At 31.9% G+C, this 15848-nt stretch overlaps 1 protein-coding gene across 1 annotated transcript; it reads right to left on the bottom strand.

Moving 5' to 3' along the window:
* Positions 1 to 4874: 4874 nt before the first annotated feature.
* On the bottom strand, positions 4875 to 11531 carry LOC117687866 (uncharacterized). The gene is made up of 7 exons (XM_066078131.1): positions 10740 to 11531; positions 10361 to 10426; positions 9309 to 9551; positions 8307 to 8444; positions 7996 to 8120; positions 7737 to 7844; positions 4875 to 7442 (listed from the first exon to the last, which is right to left on the bottom strand). Exons 1-7 carry the CDS (start codon positions 10795 to 10797, stop codon positions 7401 to 7403), a joined length of 780 nt encoding a protein of 259 aa, XP_065934203.1. The 5' UTR covers positions 10798 to 11531; the 3' UTR covers positions 4875 to 7400.
* Between the last annotated feature and the right edge of the window lie 4317 nt (positions 11532 to 15848).

The raw sequence follows: 15848 nt of genomic DNA, 5'->3' as shown, positions 1-15848 counted from the left end.
AACAGATCTTTAAAAAGTTGTAGTGCGCTGTAGTTGAAACTCAATAAACAGAAAGTGATTCTTATTTATTTTTCATCTCATTTTTATAGTCAGACAATACTGTAGTTTTTAGTATACATAATGGAACATGATTAACTCAGGCGGACTTTATCTTCCGAAATGAACCATTGTTTAATTAAAAAAAAAATACAATCAATTGCCAACAAAAAGATGCAAATGCGATTTCCATCCATTTATTTCAAGTTCGTAAAATAATTTCAAAATCGATGCTAGCTTCTGTTTTGAGCAATAGGTAAAACACAATGTTAGTGGATTTAGCACACATTTATTGCAGTAAAGTTACGAGAGAGAGAGAGAGAGAGAGAGAGAGAGAGAGAGAGAGAAAGAGTAAATATAGAAAAAATGTAAAATTAAAAAAAACAAATCAACCGACCCCATTACACCCACCATATTAGCTTTGATGTTATCTGATTCTGCTTTCGGCCTTATATAGGGGGTGTGTAGCGATGAGCAGAACAATAGAAATCGACAACTAATATGGCGGTAGTTGGAGATAAACGGGAAATAATGCGTATTTATGAACTCATGTCAGCTTTAAAGAGAGAAGATTGGAGACATTCTTTGAAATTGTTGTTGTATCCATTATTCCTAAAACCGTTTAGAGAAAAAGTGAAATTAGAAAATGGATAGACATTTCAATTCATGAAAAATGGTGTATATTTTGTGATAGCAATGAAACGGCAGACAAATTGCATTTTGTACCAAAAATTAATGTTGTTTTCATCTAAACGAAAACAATATGTGAAAAAAATAAGAAGATCCGAGACAGAATGTTTTTGGTTTTTTTTTAATTGATGTCAATATATAAGCTTCAAGAAATTAAAGAACTGAAGAACTCTTATCGTTTACAAACACATACTATTTATAAACCAGTCTATATTTCTTGAAAATTTCATTTTATTTCTATTTAAAATATATCTCTAACATTTTTTTTCCATAAATGAAATTCTAATATATAAACTTCATGTTTTTGTAGTGTGAAATTAAATACTAAAGTGTAACGGGATAATTCATGAAGTGAGTAATGTCACGTATACATATATTATAAATGATGTGTCATCAATGGATATCTTAGGACAAGTTTTGCCATATGAAAATATGTTCTTTATTGTACAAACTTCAGTATATAAAGCTGACATGAATTCATAAAAAGTCGCCATATTAGTTTCGATCGCTTCTCTACTACCACTGGGGTATATATACCGGTCGAGAAAGTTACGGTCGGTTGCTTTCCGATCGAGGCATTCAGGTTGCAAGGACTTCTAAATGCATAAACTACAAATTGCAGTAAAAAGTTTGTAATAAAGAATAAAGGAAACAACAATCAATAAAATACAAAACATTTTTATTCTTTTAAAGAATTTCCTAGGTACTAATATCCATATTTTTGGCACAGTGCTACCTTACTTCACATGCACATCGAACACGTGTGTCGTTGATACAGAGTGCACAATGTCTGCATCTTTTTGAAAACCCCGGCGGAACTACATCCAACCCAGTAGGTAAATGATAGTAAATCCAAGAAAGTAACAACGTAACAGCGACTCTTTTCCATCGGTTCTATAAAAACGCCCCGCTTCTAAAATCCATGCTATCATTAGCATTGGTCGATCACCCACAGTGTGTGGTTGTACATGTGCAATGTTATAACATAAATAAGAAAAGGATCTACGATTATCGAGGATTTTTTAAGTTTATGTGCCTGGATTTCAGTCTGTCTTGTTTCGTCGTTCATTGGATATATTCCCTCTCAGTGCAGTGGTTGTCATATTATTTTTGTTCAACACGCGTTGATACGCGTCTTTTCCTCCAAGGTAACGTGTTAGGGTGTATGAAATACCCGAATGCGCTGAAGCATGAATTGTGCTTTCGGCCTTATATAGGGGGTGTTTAGCGATGAGCAGAACAATAGAAATCGACAATTATTATAGCGGTAGTCGGAGATAAAGGGAAATAATGCGTATCTATGAATTGTTGTCAGCTTTAATGTATCTTGTAACATTCATGAGACACTGGACGGTTTGACAAAGATTTCCCCTAGAGTTGTTGCAAATGTGTGATGATTTGTTTTACTGTTTTGTGTAGCACACAAGAAATTGTGTAAAACTATATGGCTTAGGCGTCTTATTGGAAGAGGAATAACTCAAATTTGCATTCTTAATTAGAAATTAAAAAACAATATCCCCTACTTTTTATCTTCCTTTTCAGATAATGCAAAGTTTAACGAAAGAACTACATTTTATGTTCAACCTGGTAGCCAATGTTGTTTTTTTATTTGTAAAAAAGTTGTGTATACAAAATGTCATGAATAGCATCATTAAGGTATAAACGGAGGGAAAGGAAAGCTTAAAACAGGATTATGCTTTTTTTTTTTTTTTTTTTTTTGTAGTTTGTATTTCAACATGTAAGAGATTCGTCTTTGTATTTATTCATATAGTTTATATTGGACAACTGTCATAAATGGTGTACATTTTTACTTTTTTTAATATGTCTTGTTCTGCTCACAATGACCCCATTAAAGTTATAATAATTTGAAGTAAAGTTATGGAAACCTGTTTTGAGATTGCGATAATCTTAAAAATAATTTATCATTCTATAAAGCAGGCACACATTCTTACACCAACGTGAACAACAATTTTACAATATGTTTTGGTAATATAAATTAAGTTTTTGTAATTTATATTACAAGATATGTTGTAAACGTATATTTGATTCCTACGGCAAATGTTATGTAAGTCATGTTGTTAATATGTATATAACAATTCTTTGTATAGGGTTTATGGTGTTTTAACAAAATATTCATGTATACATGTTAATGGTCATTTAGCATTTCTTACCCATTAAAAATTAGCTATGTTGATTAAAAATATGTATGTTTATTTATATTTTTTTCCGGAATATTGTATTTGTCACATAATGACCAAGTGACCTAGGGAAAATAGAAGATCCCGACCCTCAAACGATAAAAAATACTGAATTTACATAAATGATTTATATTTCCTTTTACACTGAATTATAAAATATACTGACACAATGATTCGTCCATGAATCTGAAATTGGAGGAGGGCACTGATTATTAAATTGATGATCCGTGAAGTATAGTGGTTATGGTGAGACTGTCCATCAGATATGGTTCTGCTGGTGCTGGTCCTGTAGGAGGCTGATGCTCCATTCAATGTTAAAGATGTCTACGATGTATATCCGTGGAACCACAGAAGGAAACTACCTGAAATACTTAGACCTGTTAATTGTTCAAATACAAATACATACTTATGTCACAATTAGGTGGACAACATACCAACACCTGGCATATGCATAAATACTGCATGTCTCAATGATAGACATTTTACTTACTCGTAACTTTTGTTACGCATAACATACATGGAATACATGCGTTACCTTACACATTGATACACTTAAACTTACTCACACTTTACACTAACTAAAATGAGACCAACGGAACATATCTCATTCATATACATAAAGACATAAACGGACCACCATACCAAGAATGCTAAATATAGGTAAACAGCTTGTTAAGATTTTTAATGATAAACGTGAATAGCTTTAAGTTGAAATTACCGGGAAACCTCTTAAATGGATGTTTTAAGACATTTACTGCATTTATGAAACAATAACATTAAAAACACAATAATAATGAAAAAGAGAAGGCTCACCTCAGAGAAGCTGGACCATAGGCATTATAAATATGAATGCTTAAGAATGAAACTCTGCCATTCAGTCAATTAAAATGTGACTGAATGGCAAAGTTATGTCATTAAGTCGCTTTTCCAGACCTTTCAGTTAACATTCAGTTGACTCAATTGCAGAGTTTCATCCTGTGCAAAATTTTGTCAAAAGCTATGGAATAAGGGCATGTCTTCAGAAATATGAAACTGTTGTAACTTGAATTCATTTGAATGCTCGTATTTAATAGATTTGAAGAAGGGTCCGGTGATTTCTGCAAATTTCGGGTATTTCTGACCCTTGTTTCTCGGGGGGGGGGGGGGGGTTTTACAAATTAAGCCTGCCAGACAACAGTTTAATCAAAGTACTGAAAGCCTAGCTCTTTTTGGTGTGTCTTTATGCATATTGTGTAATCAAGACTGAAAATCTCTCTCTCTCTCTCTCTCTCTCTCTCTCTCTCTCTCTCTCTCTCTCTCATGCTTTTAATGTCGGCAAAACGTCAGAGAGCGAACACATTTTGTAAGAGGCTATAAACGAAATATGTCTGTCTAGTAGAAAAAAATTAACAGTTGCTGCCTTGAATTTTGCAACAAGCGTTATATATTCAATCCCCATTTCATCAACGCACAGCAAAGTAGTTCATAGCAATTCATGGGCATTGTATGTGTCCAAAATGCATGCCTTTTTTTAAACACGTCAATATAGATAACAAGCATTTACCTTAATATTACATAAAGAAGACATCATCTTTAGATAAATGTTGGTATATAAAAACGTGACCCCATCCTAGAAGCCCAAAATTACATACTGTATATATGTACCACTATATCAAAATTGATACCTTATTTATTTTTACATATACATTTGTTTCAAATTGTGGCAACAAAATTGCTCCATACTTTTTTTTCCGATGACACGGAAAGCCGTCACACATACATGTATAATATACGACGTTTCAAAAAAAGTTCAACAATGTTGTAAGTATTTGATTAACATATTCATAAATAAGTATAACGTTATGTTTAATAAATAAACTTGTCTATTATAACAAATACAATACTAGAAAGAATCGGCTCGTACTTAAAAAGAAGCCTGAATCTCGGATGAATATTACTTCTTCAGTGCGAGGTACAGAAACAGAGCTGTTGGAAACTTGAAAACAGATGTTGTTGATAACAGTGTTACAGGGGAATTTTTAGACGAAATCGTATCAAAAAGACAAAAAATTGACTCAGGTTATAATGTCTTTCCTGAAACATTTTAGAGACAAGCTTCTTGATTTGTTTACGGAACAAAACAGAAAAAGAGGCACGCCCAGGCCACAATAAAAATGCATCCCATTTGCTCGCAATGTAGCAGCCGCTAAACGGATCTGCTTCGCGTCGATTTAAAGACTTTAAATAAACGGCACTGTAATGACGCATTAGTATGCATAGTAACATTTTTGAGTGTTGTTTATGTCGTTAAGTCCACAACAAATCCAGAAATGGGTTATTCCCAGGTGTTTCTAAAACACAATATTTCAAGTTCGAATTATTTTTATTATTATATTTTTTAAAACAATTTATCAAATCAATCGACACACAACAACAGAAACCATAATTCTTAAGAATTTTACAGTACATGTGAAATCTTAATTGTTCGTCTTGTTTTTTTTTCTACTTAGATTTTATTTCATCAGAACAGCATCGATTGATAAGATCAACAAAATTATAGGTTTCCAGAACCGTTCATCAGAATCCTTTTTCTTTCCCTTGCTATTGGCAATTGTTGCATTGTTGTGTAAATTACCGATCCTAGTTTGTTTTAAAACAACATAGTGATAATATAAATCAGAAATGTGTATTTATTCTTTCTCTGCGATTATAAAATAGCTTGTCGGTAAGCACAGTGTGGTTTTAGTGGTCATTGAATGAAAGCTAAGTGTGAGGAAATTTAATTAATATTACTGTGGATTTATTCGGGTTATTTACCAACCTGTTAGGTGTAAATTCGTGGATGCGCTGATTTTCGGTTTCAGTAAGATAAAAAAAAAACTCTTTCTAAAAAATTGTCGAGGATTTGTGGGGAGGGCTACTCACGAATACCGCGAAATTTGAGCCACCACGAATTCTTATGATTCTACAGTAATAATTTTCCAAAGATAATGCATGTTTAGACACATACCTTAAAGCGTATCATTTATGACTAGATCTACACCTTCATTACCTAAATAACTTTATATCAAGTTTTGTGTGCATTGTCTTTTACATTCTGCGTTTTAGTCGGATTGTTTCCCTGATGACTGTAATCAAAGAACAATCAAACATGCTTTACGTGGTAGTGATTTTATTGCGTATTCGATAAATGTGGTAAAATAGAGCCGAGAAAAAAACCCCAACGATGTAGATATTTGAGATCAGTTATGTACAGAGTTAGGCAAGATACAACACATTCATTACATGTTAATAGGGAATGAATTTTATCGTACATCCTGGTGTTTAAGTCATCTGTGGTTTTACCGATGGAATACTCTATCTCTAAAGGTCGAGAGCAAGTTTCGTTTGTGATTTTAAGAGGGATTTTTTTTGAATGAAATGTTGCTATTTTGAAAAATTGCAAATGTAGAAGTTACTCGTTTTTACAATGTCGGTCAATATGAATCCTAAGCCATTATCATTATCCGTGCTATTTATGATACACCGGTTTTACTGAAAATAGTAATGAATAAACATATCACAAAAAATGTTTTTAACGGAGATTAGCATTTATGCCAATGTGTTTTCATTTTAAAATTATGTGGTTTTAACTTCAGTAGTTCAGTTTGTGTTACAACTATTTACGCGCAATACGCGTTCCAAACCTAAATCATTGGTCTGACGAATGATGTTTTCTTGAATGAATATCTTTCACAAGGAAATAAAATGTACATCAAACTAAACAAAGGTAAATGTAGCGGAAATATTAAGATTGAAATATTGAATATAATGCTAAAGAAAATGTGTGCCGATTTGATGGTAAAGTTAATACATTTGAAAACAACGAAACCTTCAAGGACGGAGGAAGTTTTTATCGCTTCATTATGTAAAATAGTAAATAGCTTTTTTTCATTAGATACATTGCGACAAATGAGTTTATCTAGATACGCAAAAGATACAAATGTTCATGGTGTTAAAATGACATCATTACAGATGCGATTGTGATATAAGCCCAACTTATATCCTGGTGGTCTAAAACTCATTAAATATAGCTTATTTTTTGATGCGTTGATAATTGGTAAACCATTGTAAAATATTTCCGTTACATCATTTTTTTACAACTATTACTTGTTTCTCATAATAAATACCCCAAGGCTTGAGGTTAGAATATACACATTATTTGCACAGATTGAATAGAAAGACATACACATAAATTATTTCTAACAATCAACATAAAAGTCAATGTAAGATAACTAAACGGTAACTGAATGACACAGGTCTGCAATTGCATCATTCAACGACCCTTTGGTCTACATTCAATTTTTTGAAAGACACAAACTTTAAACTGTGAGAGTCACTGATTGATTAAGAGTTTGATAGGTGTTTTCGTTGTGTGATACACCGACTTCTTGATAGTGACTTGGGTTCTCACTTGTACCAGTCTGCTCTTTATTAAATCCGGACCTCCAAGAAAAATTAACTTTTCCTGTTGTGGATTTCTGTTTCAAAAATGTTTTCCTTTAAGTAAAAGATAAGTATCTCAAAGAAAAAATCTACTTGCAAAATCAAAAATTAAAATATAAACAACTATTGTGTGTCTTTAAAAATTGCAGAAAACTTCTTTCTTATCATACCGTCGACTTATAAATGTAGCAGAAATGCATATAATGTGGATGGCCAGTGATATGCAGAAAGCAACAATCATTCGTCTCAACATCCTGCATTCTTTCTGCATAGTTATATAATGCAACAACTTAATAAAAAAATCGTTATATCGATTAAAACCATTTCTTAATAAATGTCACAACTTACCAAGTTTGACATCACACCAACAGTTTCCGTTAAATCTGTCACATGTCTGGTTGATACAATGTAAACTGCACGAATACTGGCAATTTTCTCCATAGGACTGAGTACATTCTTAAAGGTATAATACATTAATTACAGCTGAATGTTAATTGTACTTGTTATAGCATCATAACGAATATACTTAAGGTTGTGCTTCATACATCAAAGCACAAATTTTGGATATTTTTTCCACTGATAAAGATAATATTTTCATCTATGTTACCTGTAGAACAATTATGACCCACCCAACCAGCCTTACAGGAACAAGGCCATCTGTGTTTCGACAAGTTTTACAGTTTGGAGAACAAGGCATGGAACAGTTTTCACCAAAATACCCAGGTTGGCAAGCTGTAGAAATCAAAATTATTATAATAGTAGATGAAAGAATACCGGTGGTAAATACAGGTCAATTTTATCTATTACATAATATTTTGTCAAGTTAAAAAAAAATACTCTATAGCATATTGTATCACAGTAAATAAAATGGGTTATGTCAAGCTTTGCATAATTATTAAATTAGAAATGTTTAAATACCTGTGTCGCAAAATTTTCCAGTCCAACCAGTTTTGCACCAATAACAAGATCCATTCTCTATGTGACACAGGTTGTCTTTACAGTTGGCAGGGCATGGTTTATCACAGTTGATGCCAAATACACCAGACACTTTACATCCTGTGTTTAAATAGAAAAAACACTAAAAATCATGGTACATTTTTTTTTTGAGATTGTTGTGCTTTTATCATTGGCTATGATTTTATAAATTATATTATTCACGTTGATGAAACAGTTTATCGGGTAAAAATAATATCATCTTCTGAGATCGTGTACAAATCCCAATACATCTCATAAACCTTCTTTTTAAGTTTTTAAAAGTAATTTTGTAATTATGGTTTTTATAAAATAATGAGTTGGTACTAAGAATACAGCCGATGCGATGATTTTGCTATTTTTTTCATTATTTTGAGTAGAAACATTATTATCTATTTAAAAAAATAACTTCTAAAACGCATGGGTAAAAGGGTGAACACAGCATAGCTTTTTAGATTTGTTACCGATCGCTCCAGAAATATGTCAGGTTATTGTGGAATCATTAGATTTCGTGGTGGCTCAATTTTCGTGGAATTCGTGGGCATTTCTCATCTACGAATTAACATCCTCCACCAATTAATGAAATAGGGTTAAAAAATCTATTTTCTTTTGTAGGTATGATATAATAAACTAAATTACGCCCCCGCAAACATGTTTAATTTAAGCAAACCACGAAAATTGGCCCCACGAATTTTAATGATTCCGCAGTATTTAGTCCTTTAGAAAGTGTGGTATAAAAATTATTATATACTTTTAAAAATCATTGACAAGTTATTATAACGTTAAAATGTTATATGACCATCACATTGCTTCATATAACTAAAAATTATGAAATAAGAAAATATTTTTAGAACCCTTTTTTCAACTTATCTACATTATGACTACTTTCCTGTAACTCTAACAAGATAAACATAAACAAATTGGCTTTTCTTTAAGGTAACTCTATACCTTGTACAATAACTTCACACAGTTCAGTGTAAACATTGCCTGTTTCGTATTCGGCAGGGTATTTTGCTCCATCAAGTCGCTCTTTGTAAAAAATTACGTAACGTCCATGTTCTGTACACGTGGTTGTAAAGTTCAGGGGCGGTAACTGTGGTCCGTCCTTGTAACACAAAATGGAGCCCTGAATATCACCAGTGAATGATACATACAAAGAGAATCCGGCAAAACGACCTCGTTGTCTGTTTACTACAAAACATATTCCACTTAAATTTCTTGTTTATAAACATCACGGTCTTTTTACAAATGCATATTGTTTCCCTATAGTTAGTATTGAAAATACCTGTCGATATAATTTAGATGGAAACATTTTATATTCAGCAAAAGTTCAGTTATTGAAATGAACTCAAATTATATCATTCTACACGATAATGAAGTATGTAAATGCTTGTCTTAATTTATACAAAATGTCTATATTGCCTTAAAAATATTGCGTTATAGACTCTTTTTCCTCAAAAATTATCTAATGAACAATTATTACAAATTTTTACTAATACTTTTTACAATTGTGATATGCAAGTCAGTGAAATTATTAGATATTTCCTTGTTAGCAAAAAGAGTGACCTAGAAAACCCGCAGAGTAATCGCAATATTTCTTTAATGTTTTATTGTTCCAAATTTTAAATATTAAAAAATAAACAGAAATCATAAAGTCTTAAATTCTCTTATTAAGGAAAAAGATTTCCATATTATTTCTATTTATTTGCAAATGCATGACTTTGTATACAATATCTTATATACTTCTAAGTACCTAGCAAAATGAAATCGTATTCGTATATCATTATTTTATGTTAGGCCAGTATCGCTCAACCATACTTAATATTAAAAAAGTACACCCCAACCGTCCCAAATTTTTTAGTTCCTAAACACTATGTTAATGCTGTAAATGTTGTACACTCCACCAAGATCAACTTTCCACCATACTGTTTTGTGACGAGAGCTTGGTCCTATCTCTAGTGTCCTCATACATGTTAATATGTTTCGATCGACTGCGTTACCTGCTTCATATATTGTGTCTCTGTATGTATGTGACTGGATAGCGGATTTGTTGTAGGATAAATCATCTGAAAATACAAATGAAGCGTGATTTATTAATAACAATAATAATAACATGTATTGTATTTATCCAAAACAAAATCACATTTACTAAAACATTGTAAAGTTGAGTTCTGAACGGTTCTATTTAGCAATATGACAACAACAGACTTTCAATTTTAATTACAGCAACAAGTAAATATGAATATATTTATTTTTCAAAAGTCATATTATTGTTTGTTTGTGTAAAACCTTTTGTGCAACATTAGCGGACTGTAATTGTAAAATTTCAAAGCCTAACGTTACTTGAATTAAAAGAGAGAGACTAACACGTCTACATACCAAATGCATATGCTGATAACAATCCTGCTAGGTAATAAATAACGTATATAAGGTCCATTCTTCCTTAATTGTTCTATGAACTACCTTCAAATTTCTAAATTTTTAACCAGGAAGTGATAAATGTTGTGACTTGTTGTATGGTGGACCTGTCCTGTAAATATGCTAAAACATGGCATTTGAAAACTTATAATTTGTTATTTTCCAACTCGTAGAGTTGTGTATGTAATGAAGCATTATTAAACGCAATATTATAATAGCAATATGTACAGGGGTCACATCGCTGATCTGACCAATGCTAATTGTTACATGTATCACACCAACTTTAATTAAAGTTGGCTTGATAAAGGGTATTATTTCTCAGGTCAGCGATGCCGCCCCTGAACCTTTTTCTCTTACAATTTTACTCCAAAATACCGTACATCCCGTGAACAACTGCAACAAATTAAAACAGGAGGCCAATATGCCTTAACGGTCACCAGAGTAGCATATAATCCATACACAAACTTGTCGAGGAGTTTCATATTCATTTTACTGGGTTTCATTCTGGAGTAGAAAAATTATCAATTTGTAATAACGACAACCTCCCCGCCTGAAATCTTTCAAAAAGAAATATGAAACCTATATTTTGGCGAAAAACTTAAAGGTCTGGTCTACAAAATCATGAATTTAGTTTTTCTTTCAGGTGTTTGGGATACCTATACACCTATACATTCATGTTGGCCGTCCCCTGGAGTCCAAACCCATACTCCAGGGGACATGAAAATTAACATTTTAGTAGAAGACTTCCTGGTAAACATAATTATGAAGTCAGTTTTTCCTACTGATGTGTGAAAATAGAGAAGTGGATTTAAAAACATTATATGCATTAACACTATCTTGCTATATCCCCCCCCCCTTGTCCTGAACCCCTGATCCAAGGGCCATGAATTTCACAATCTAGGTAAAGGAGTTAGTGGACATCATAACCATGTCAGTCTTTTGCCCACATGTTTTGGAGTAAAGAAGAAGATTTTTTAAGATTTAATACATTTTTACTACAGGGCTATATTGGCCCCATCCTAGAGCCTGAACCCCTGACACAGGGGTCATGAATTTCACAATTATGGTAGAGTGTTTCATGGACACCATAATCATGCTTTTAGTTTTTAACAAATACATATGGGAGTTGAAGAAGATTTTCTAAGATTTAATACATTTTTTCTATATGGCCATATTGGCCCGACCTTAGAACCTGAACCCCTGACCCAGGGGCCATAAATTTCACAATTTTGGTAGAGGGCTTCATGGACATGATAATCATGCAACCAGTTTTTTCTCACATGTGTGGGAGTAGAGAGAAGATTTTCGAAAATTTGGCGCTTTTTTGTATATTTGGCCCCACTTGTGGTGCCCCAGGGGTGGTAGAGCCATAAATTTCATAATTTAAATTCCTCTTACCATAGAGATGCCTCACACCAACAATTAGCCTAGTAGTTTTTAAGAAGAAGAAAAAAATGTAAAAATGTTAACGCACGACGACGGACAAAAACGGATAGCAATAGGTCACCTGAGTTTAATCAGGTGACCTAAAAAATCGAAATTGAGCTTTCTAGATGTAAAAGATATCTTTCTTTACAAATCAGTTTATAACATTTGCGATTAATTTGTTAAAATTTATAAGGCAATGCACTGTAGCTGTATCAATCATTTGGAACAATCTAAAATAGCAATACAATGCATGTACAGTTATTTGATTAAATTCATCCACATATTCTTAAAATAATTAGATCTAGTCATAATTCATTTATTCGAAATCAAATTTATAAGAAACGTGTCCAATTTATTCAATTTATCACTGTATTGATTTTTAAACGATCTATATTGTTTAAGAACTGTTTTCTGTCACTATAGCCAAAGAATATATCCCTGTTCTTTGGATACATTGAACAATGAGTTCGGTTTCTTTTCTTTGCTTGACTAATGATGAAAATCCGTCTTTAATAGAAACACAATTTGAAGTGGTTGCACAAGAGATGACTTTAATGAAATCTCCCAGAAGCTGTATTTGAATCAAACGTTTAAAAAAAACTTTTATAAGTAATTCAAATAATGAAAAAAAGTTTCATGGTGGCTTTTTCCTTAATATATTTTGTGACACTTTTCGATTTGTCTGTATTTAAAATGCATCAAAATGTTAATTTTTATTTTCTATACTTTTTAAAACATATTCATACCTTGCATAGATTGATTTCAATGTCTAGATGATGACACAAATTGCAAGAGACGAAATCAAAATGGATAGTGGATTTATGTTTTAAGATCGTGTTGATTTTAATTGTCTTTTTGTTGTAACATCGAGATTCTGTAAGTAATACGTTAAACTTCGTTTGTATTTGACGACATGAAACAACCTTTGCTCAGTTAACCTTCTATTTTTCTTCAATTACGCATTAGGGTATATTGAATTACGACCAAAATAAAACATGTTTAATAAAATCTTAAAATAAGACCTTGGTAAAAAAAAACACCTTTTCAAGATAAGATTGTGAGACAAGGACACATGCACCTAGACTACACGTTTCGTAATACCTGTAAGTGATCCCAGGATTTAAAAAAAATCGACCAAGAAATCTGAAGATACAAAAACCTGTGATGTTCATTGTTTTCTTTAATTTTGTTGGTAATACATTAACATAAACCTTAACGCAAGAGAAAAGTTAGAAAAAAAAACCCAACACACACAGAAGTAGAGAGAGAGAGAGAGAGAGAGAGAGAGAGAGAGAGAGAGAGAGAGAGAGAGAGAGAGAGAGAGAGAGACTGGCAGACAGACAGACCTACAGAAACATTTCATTTGTATTGATAACATTAAGAAATATCTTTTGTATAGAAAATAACGAAATTTAAAAGAATAGAATATATAACAATTTTACATAGCTCGATTTTTGCAATTTCATGGTCAACTGGCTTCTTTTTTAGGTTTTTGATTTAAATTTCTTGCACTGGCCTCTTTTCTTCTTCAACTCTTAAAACAGGTATACTCTATCTCATTGAAATTTACTTTGGTATACAATATTAAAAATAGATTTGACACATAATTTTCAAAAAAAAAAACTACAAAGAAAGTGTTTCCAAATACATAATAAAATTGTTGTTTAGCAAGGTATAAGTTCATGAAGCAAAAATATTGATTTTTTGTTGAAATGTAAACCTGGAAATGTTAAGATTGCAAAGTCTTACCTTAAACAGCATTTTCAATATTTAGTCATTTCAGACGAAATTTGGCTCTTGTCCTTGGTGAATTATTTTACTATTGAACTATAGCTTAATTGAATATGACATTCAATTATAAGAAAATACATGAAAAGAAAAAGAAGAAGAAAAGAGAGAGAGAGAAAGAGAAAGGAGAGAAAGAGAAGAGAGAGAAAGAAAGAGAGAGAAAGGATAAGAGAAGCGGCTAGAAGGTATCAATCGTGAAGAATGTAAGTGTAAAAAAATCTTCATACATTTTTTAAAAGATAAGCTATCAATATGTTGATTTTAAATTTAGTTTATGAAAATGAAATGATAAATATATATAAATGTGTTGTTGGACACGACATACTCACCATCGATTTTGACCTTTGGCCCACTTAATCCTCCTCAAAATAGAAATCATAGTCATAGTCATATGAATGCTGGTCCTGTAGTATGTCAAAATGGTGTTTAAATGAATATGCGCCTCTTTTAAGTAAACCTACTTTAACTCATAAAACTCTGTGACATGAACAGTTTTCAATCAAAACAAATTATGTGGTCGATATTGGATCAGTTGGGGGAGGGTGGGGGGTTCCTGTCCTAAACAATATGTGCTTGTGTTATCTATATATTCAATCAGAAACCTCCTTAAAGTGTTTCAATATTTGCTTTGTTTGTTGTTTTTTTTTTTTTTTTTTTTTTGCACCTCTCTCCTTTTTTAAGACGAAAAACAAAAATAATTTACATACACTAAAATTATAACGTATCAATAGATATAATTGCATTGCTGAAAATTATGTATTGCATGGCGAATGGGATATAATTTTAACATTATAGTACAGCGTATTCTATCGCCAAATGATAAAATAAAACTAAAAATTATAAGTCACAATATATCGAAACTATGTGAATAGATTTCAGTTGCATTTCTTCTTCTAAGCTCTTTAACAAACAATATTTCAAACATTTGAAATAAGTGTTTTTTTCTGCTTCACTTATACTATAATTGGTTTGAGTGTTTATTTGTTTGGCAGCAAGTGTACTATATTATATATGTATTAAAGATGGACAATCTAAAATATACAAATGTGTGTACGGTCCTGTTTTTAATTCTTCCTACATATCTGGCCAAATGCATATGTTCAATTTAATTCACGTAACTTAACGTAACTTAATGTGTGAGAAAAGCTCTGATAACCCAGTAAACACATTCCTTTATAACAACATATTTGATAAAACAATTAACAATTAAAAGAAAATAAAAAGATAAATCTAAGATATATGCAATCAGGCATTTTTTATCTGATCCATCGATCGACATTCTAAATATTCATATTAATGCTCGTAATTGAAACCAAGACTGGCAATCACATTTAACAGACTTTTTAAAGACAGCTTAATTGCTTTAACTTTAAATTCTGAAAATATTTTCATTCTTACACACGCCGTTTAGCTTACAGTTTGCTGAATGCCGTTGGCATGAGCGGAGGTAAACAAGTGCCCTATTACATCATTACACTTTGTTGCATGAACGACAGTCTGTCTGAAGTATTGACGTTTTAAACTGCTACAATCTAATGTTTGTAGGACAGTCACTCTTGTGTATTGACATTTAAAAAAAAATCGTATTGTGATATTCAAAACAAGAATGTTGTACATGTATGCTCCTTGTAAAATTAAGCTTTAGAAATGCTAAGGATGACAAAATATCACGTAAACTTATCAAAATATTTTACAGTACTCTTATTTGTTGTACATATTACTGCTAGGCTTAAGACAAACACAAATCTCCATGTAATCTAGTACAACATTCCATGGTTTGACAAAAATTATACAGCAGTCTAACCAATCAGGTGACACTTCTATTATAAGAACGAAACGTTCTGCACAGGTTTG

The sequence above is a fragment of the Magallana gigas genome, chromosome 1, assembly GCF_963853765.1.
Source record: "Magallana gigas chromosome 1, xbMagGiga1.1, whole genome shotgun sequence".
NCBI lineage: Eukaryota > Metazoa > Mollusca > Bivalvia > Ostreida > Ostreidae > Magallana > Magallana gigas.
This window is presented reverse-complemented; position numbering and strand designations above follow the sequence as displayed.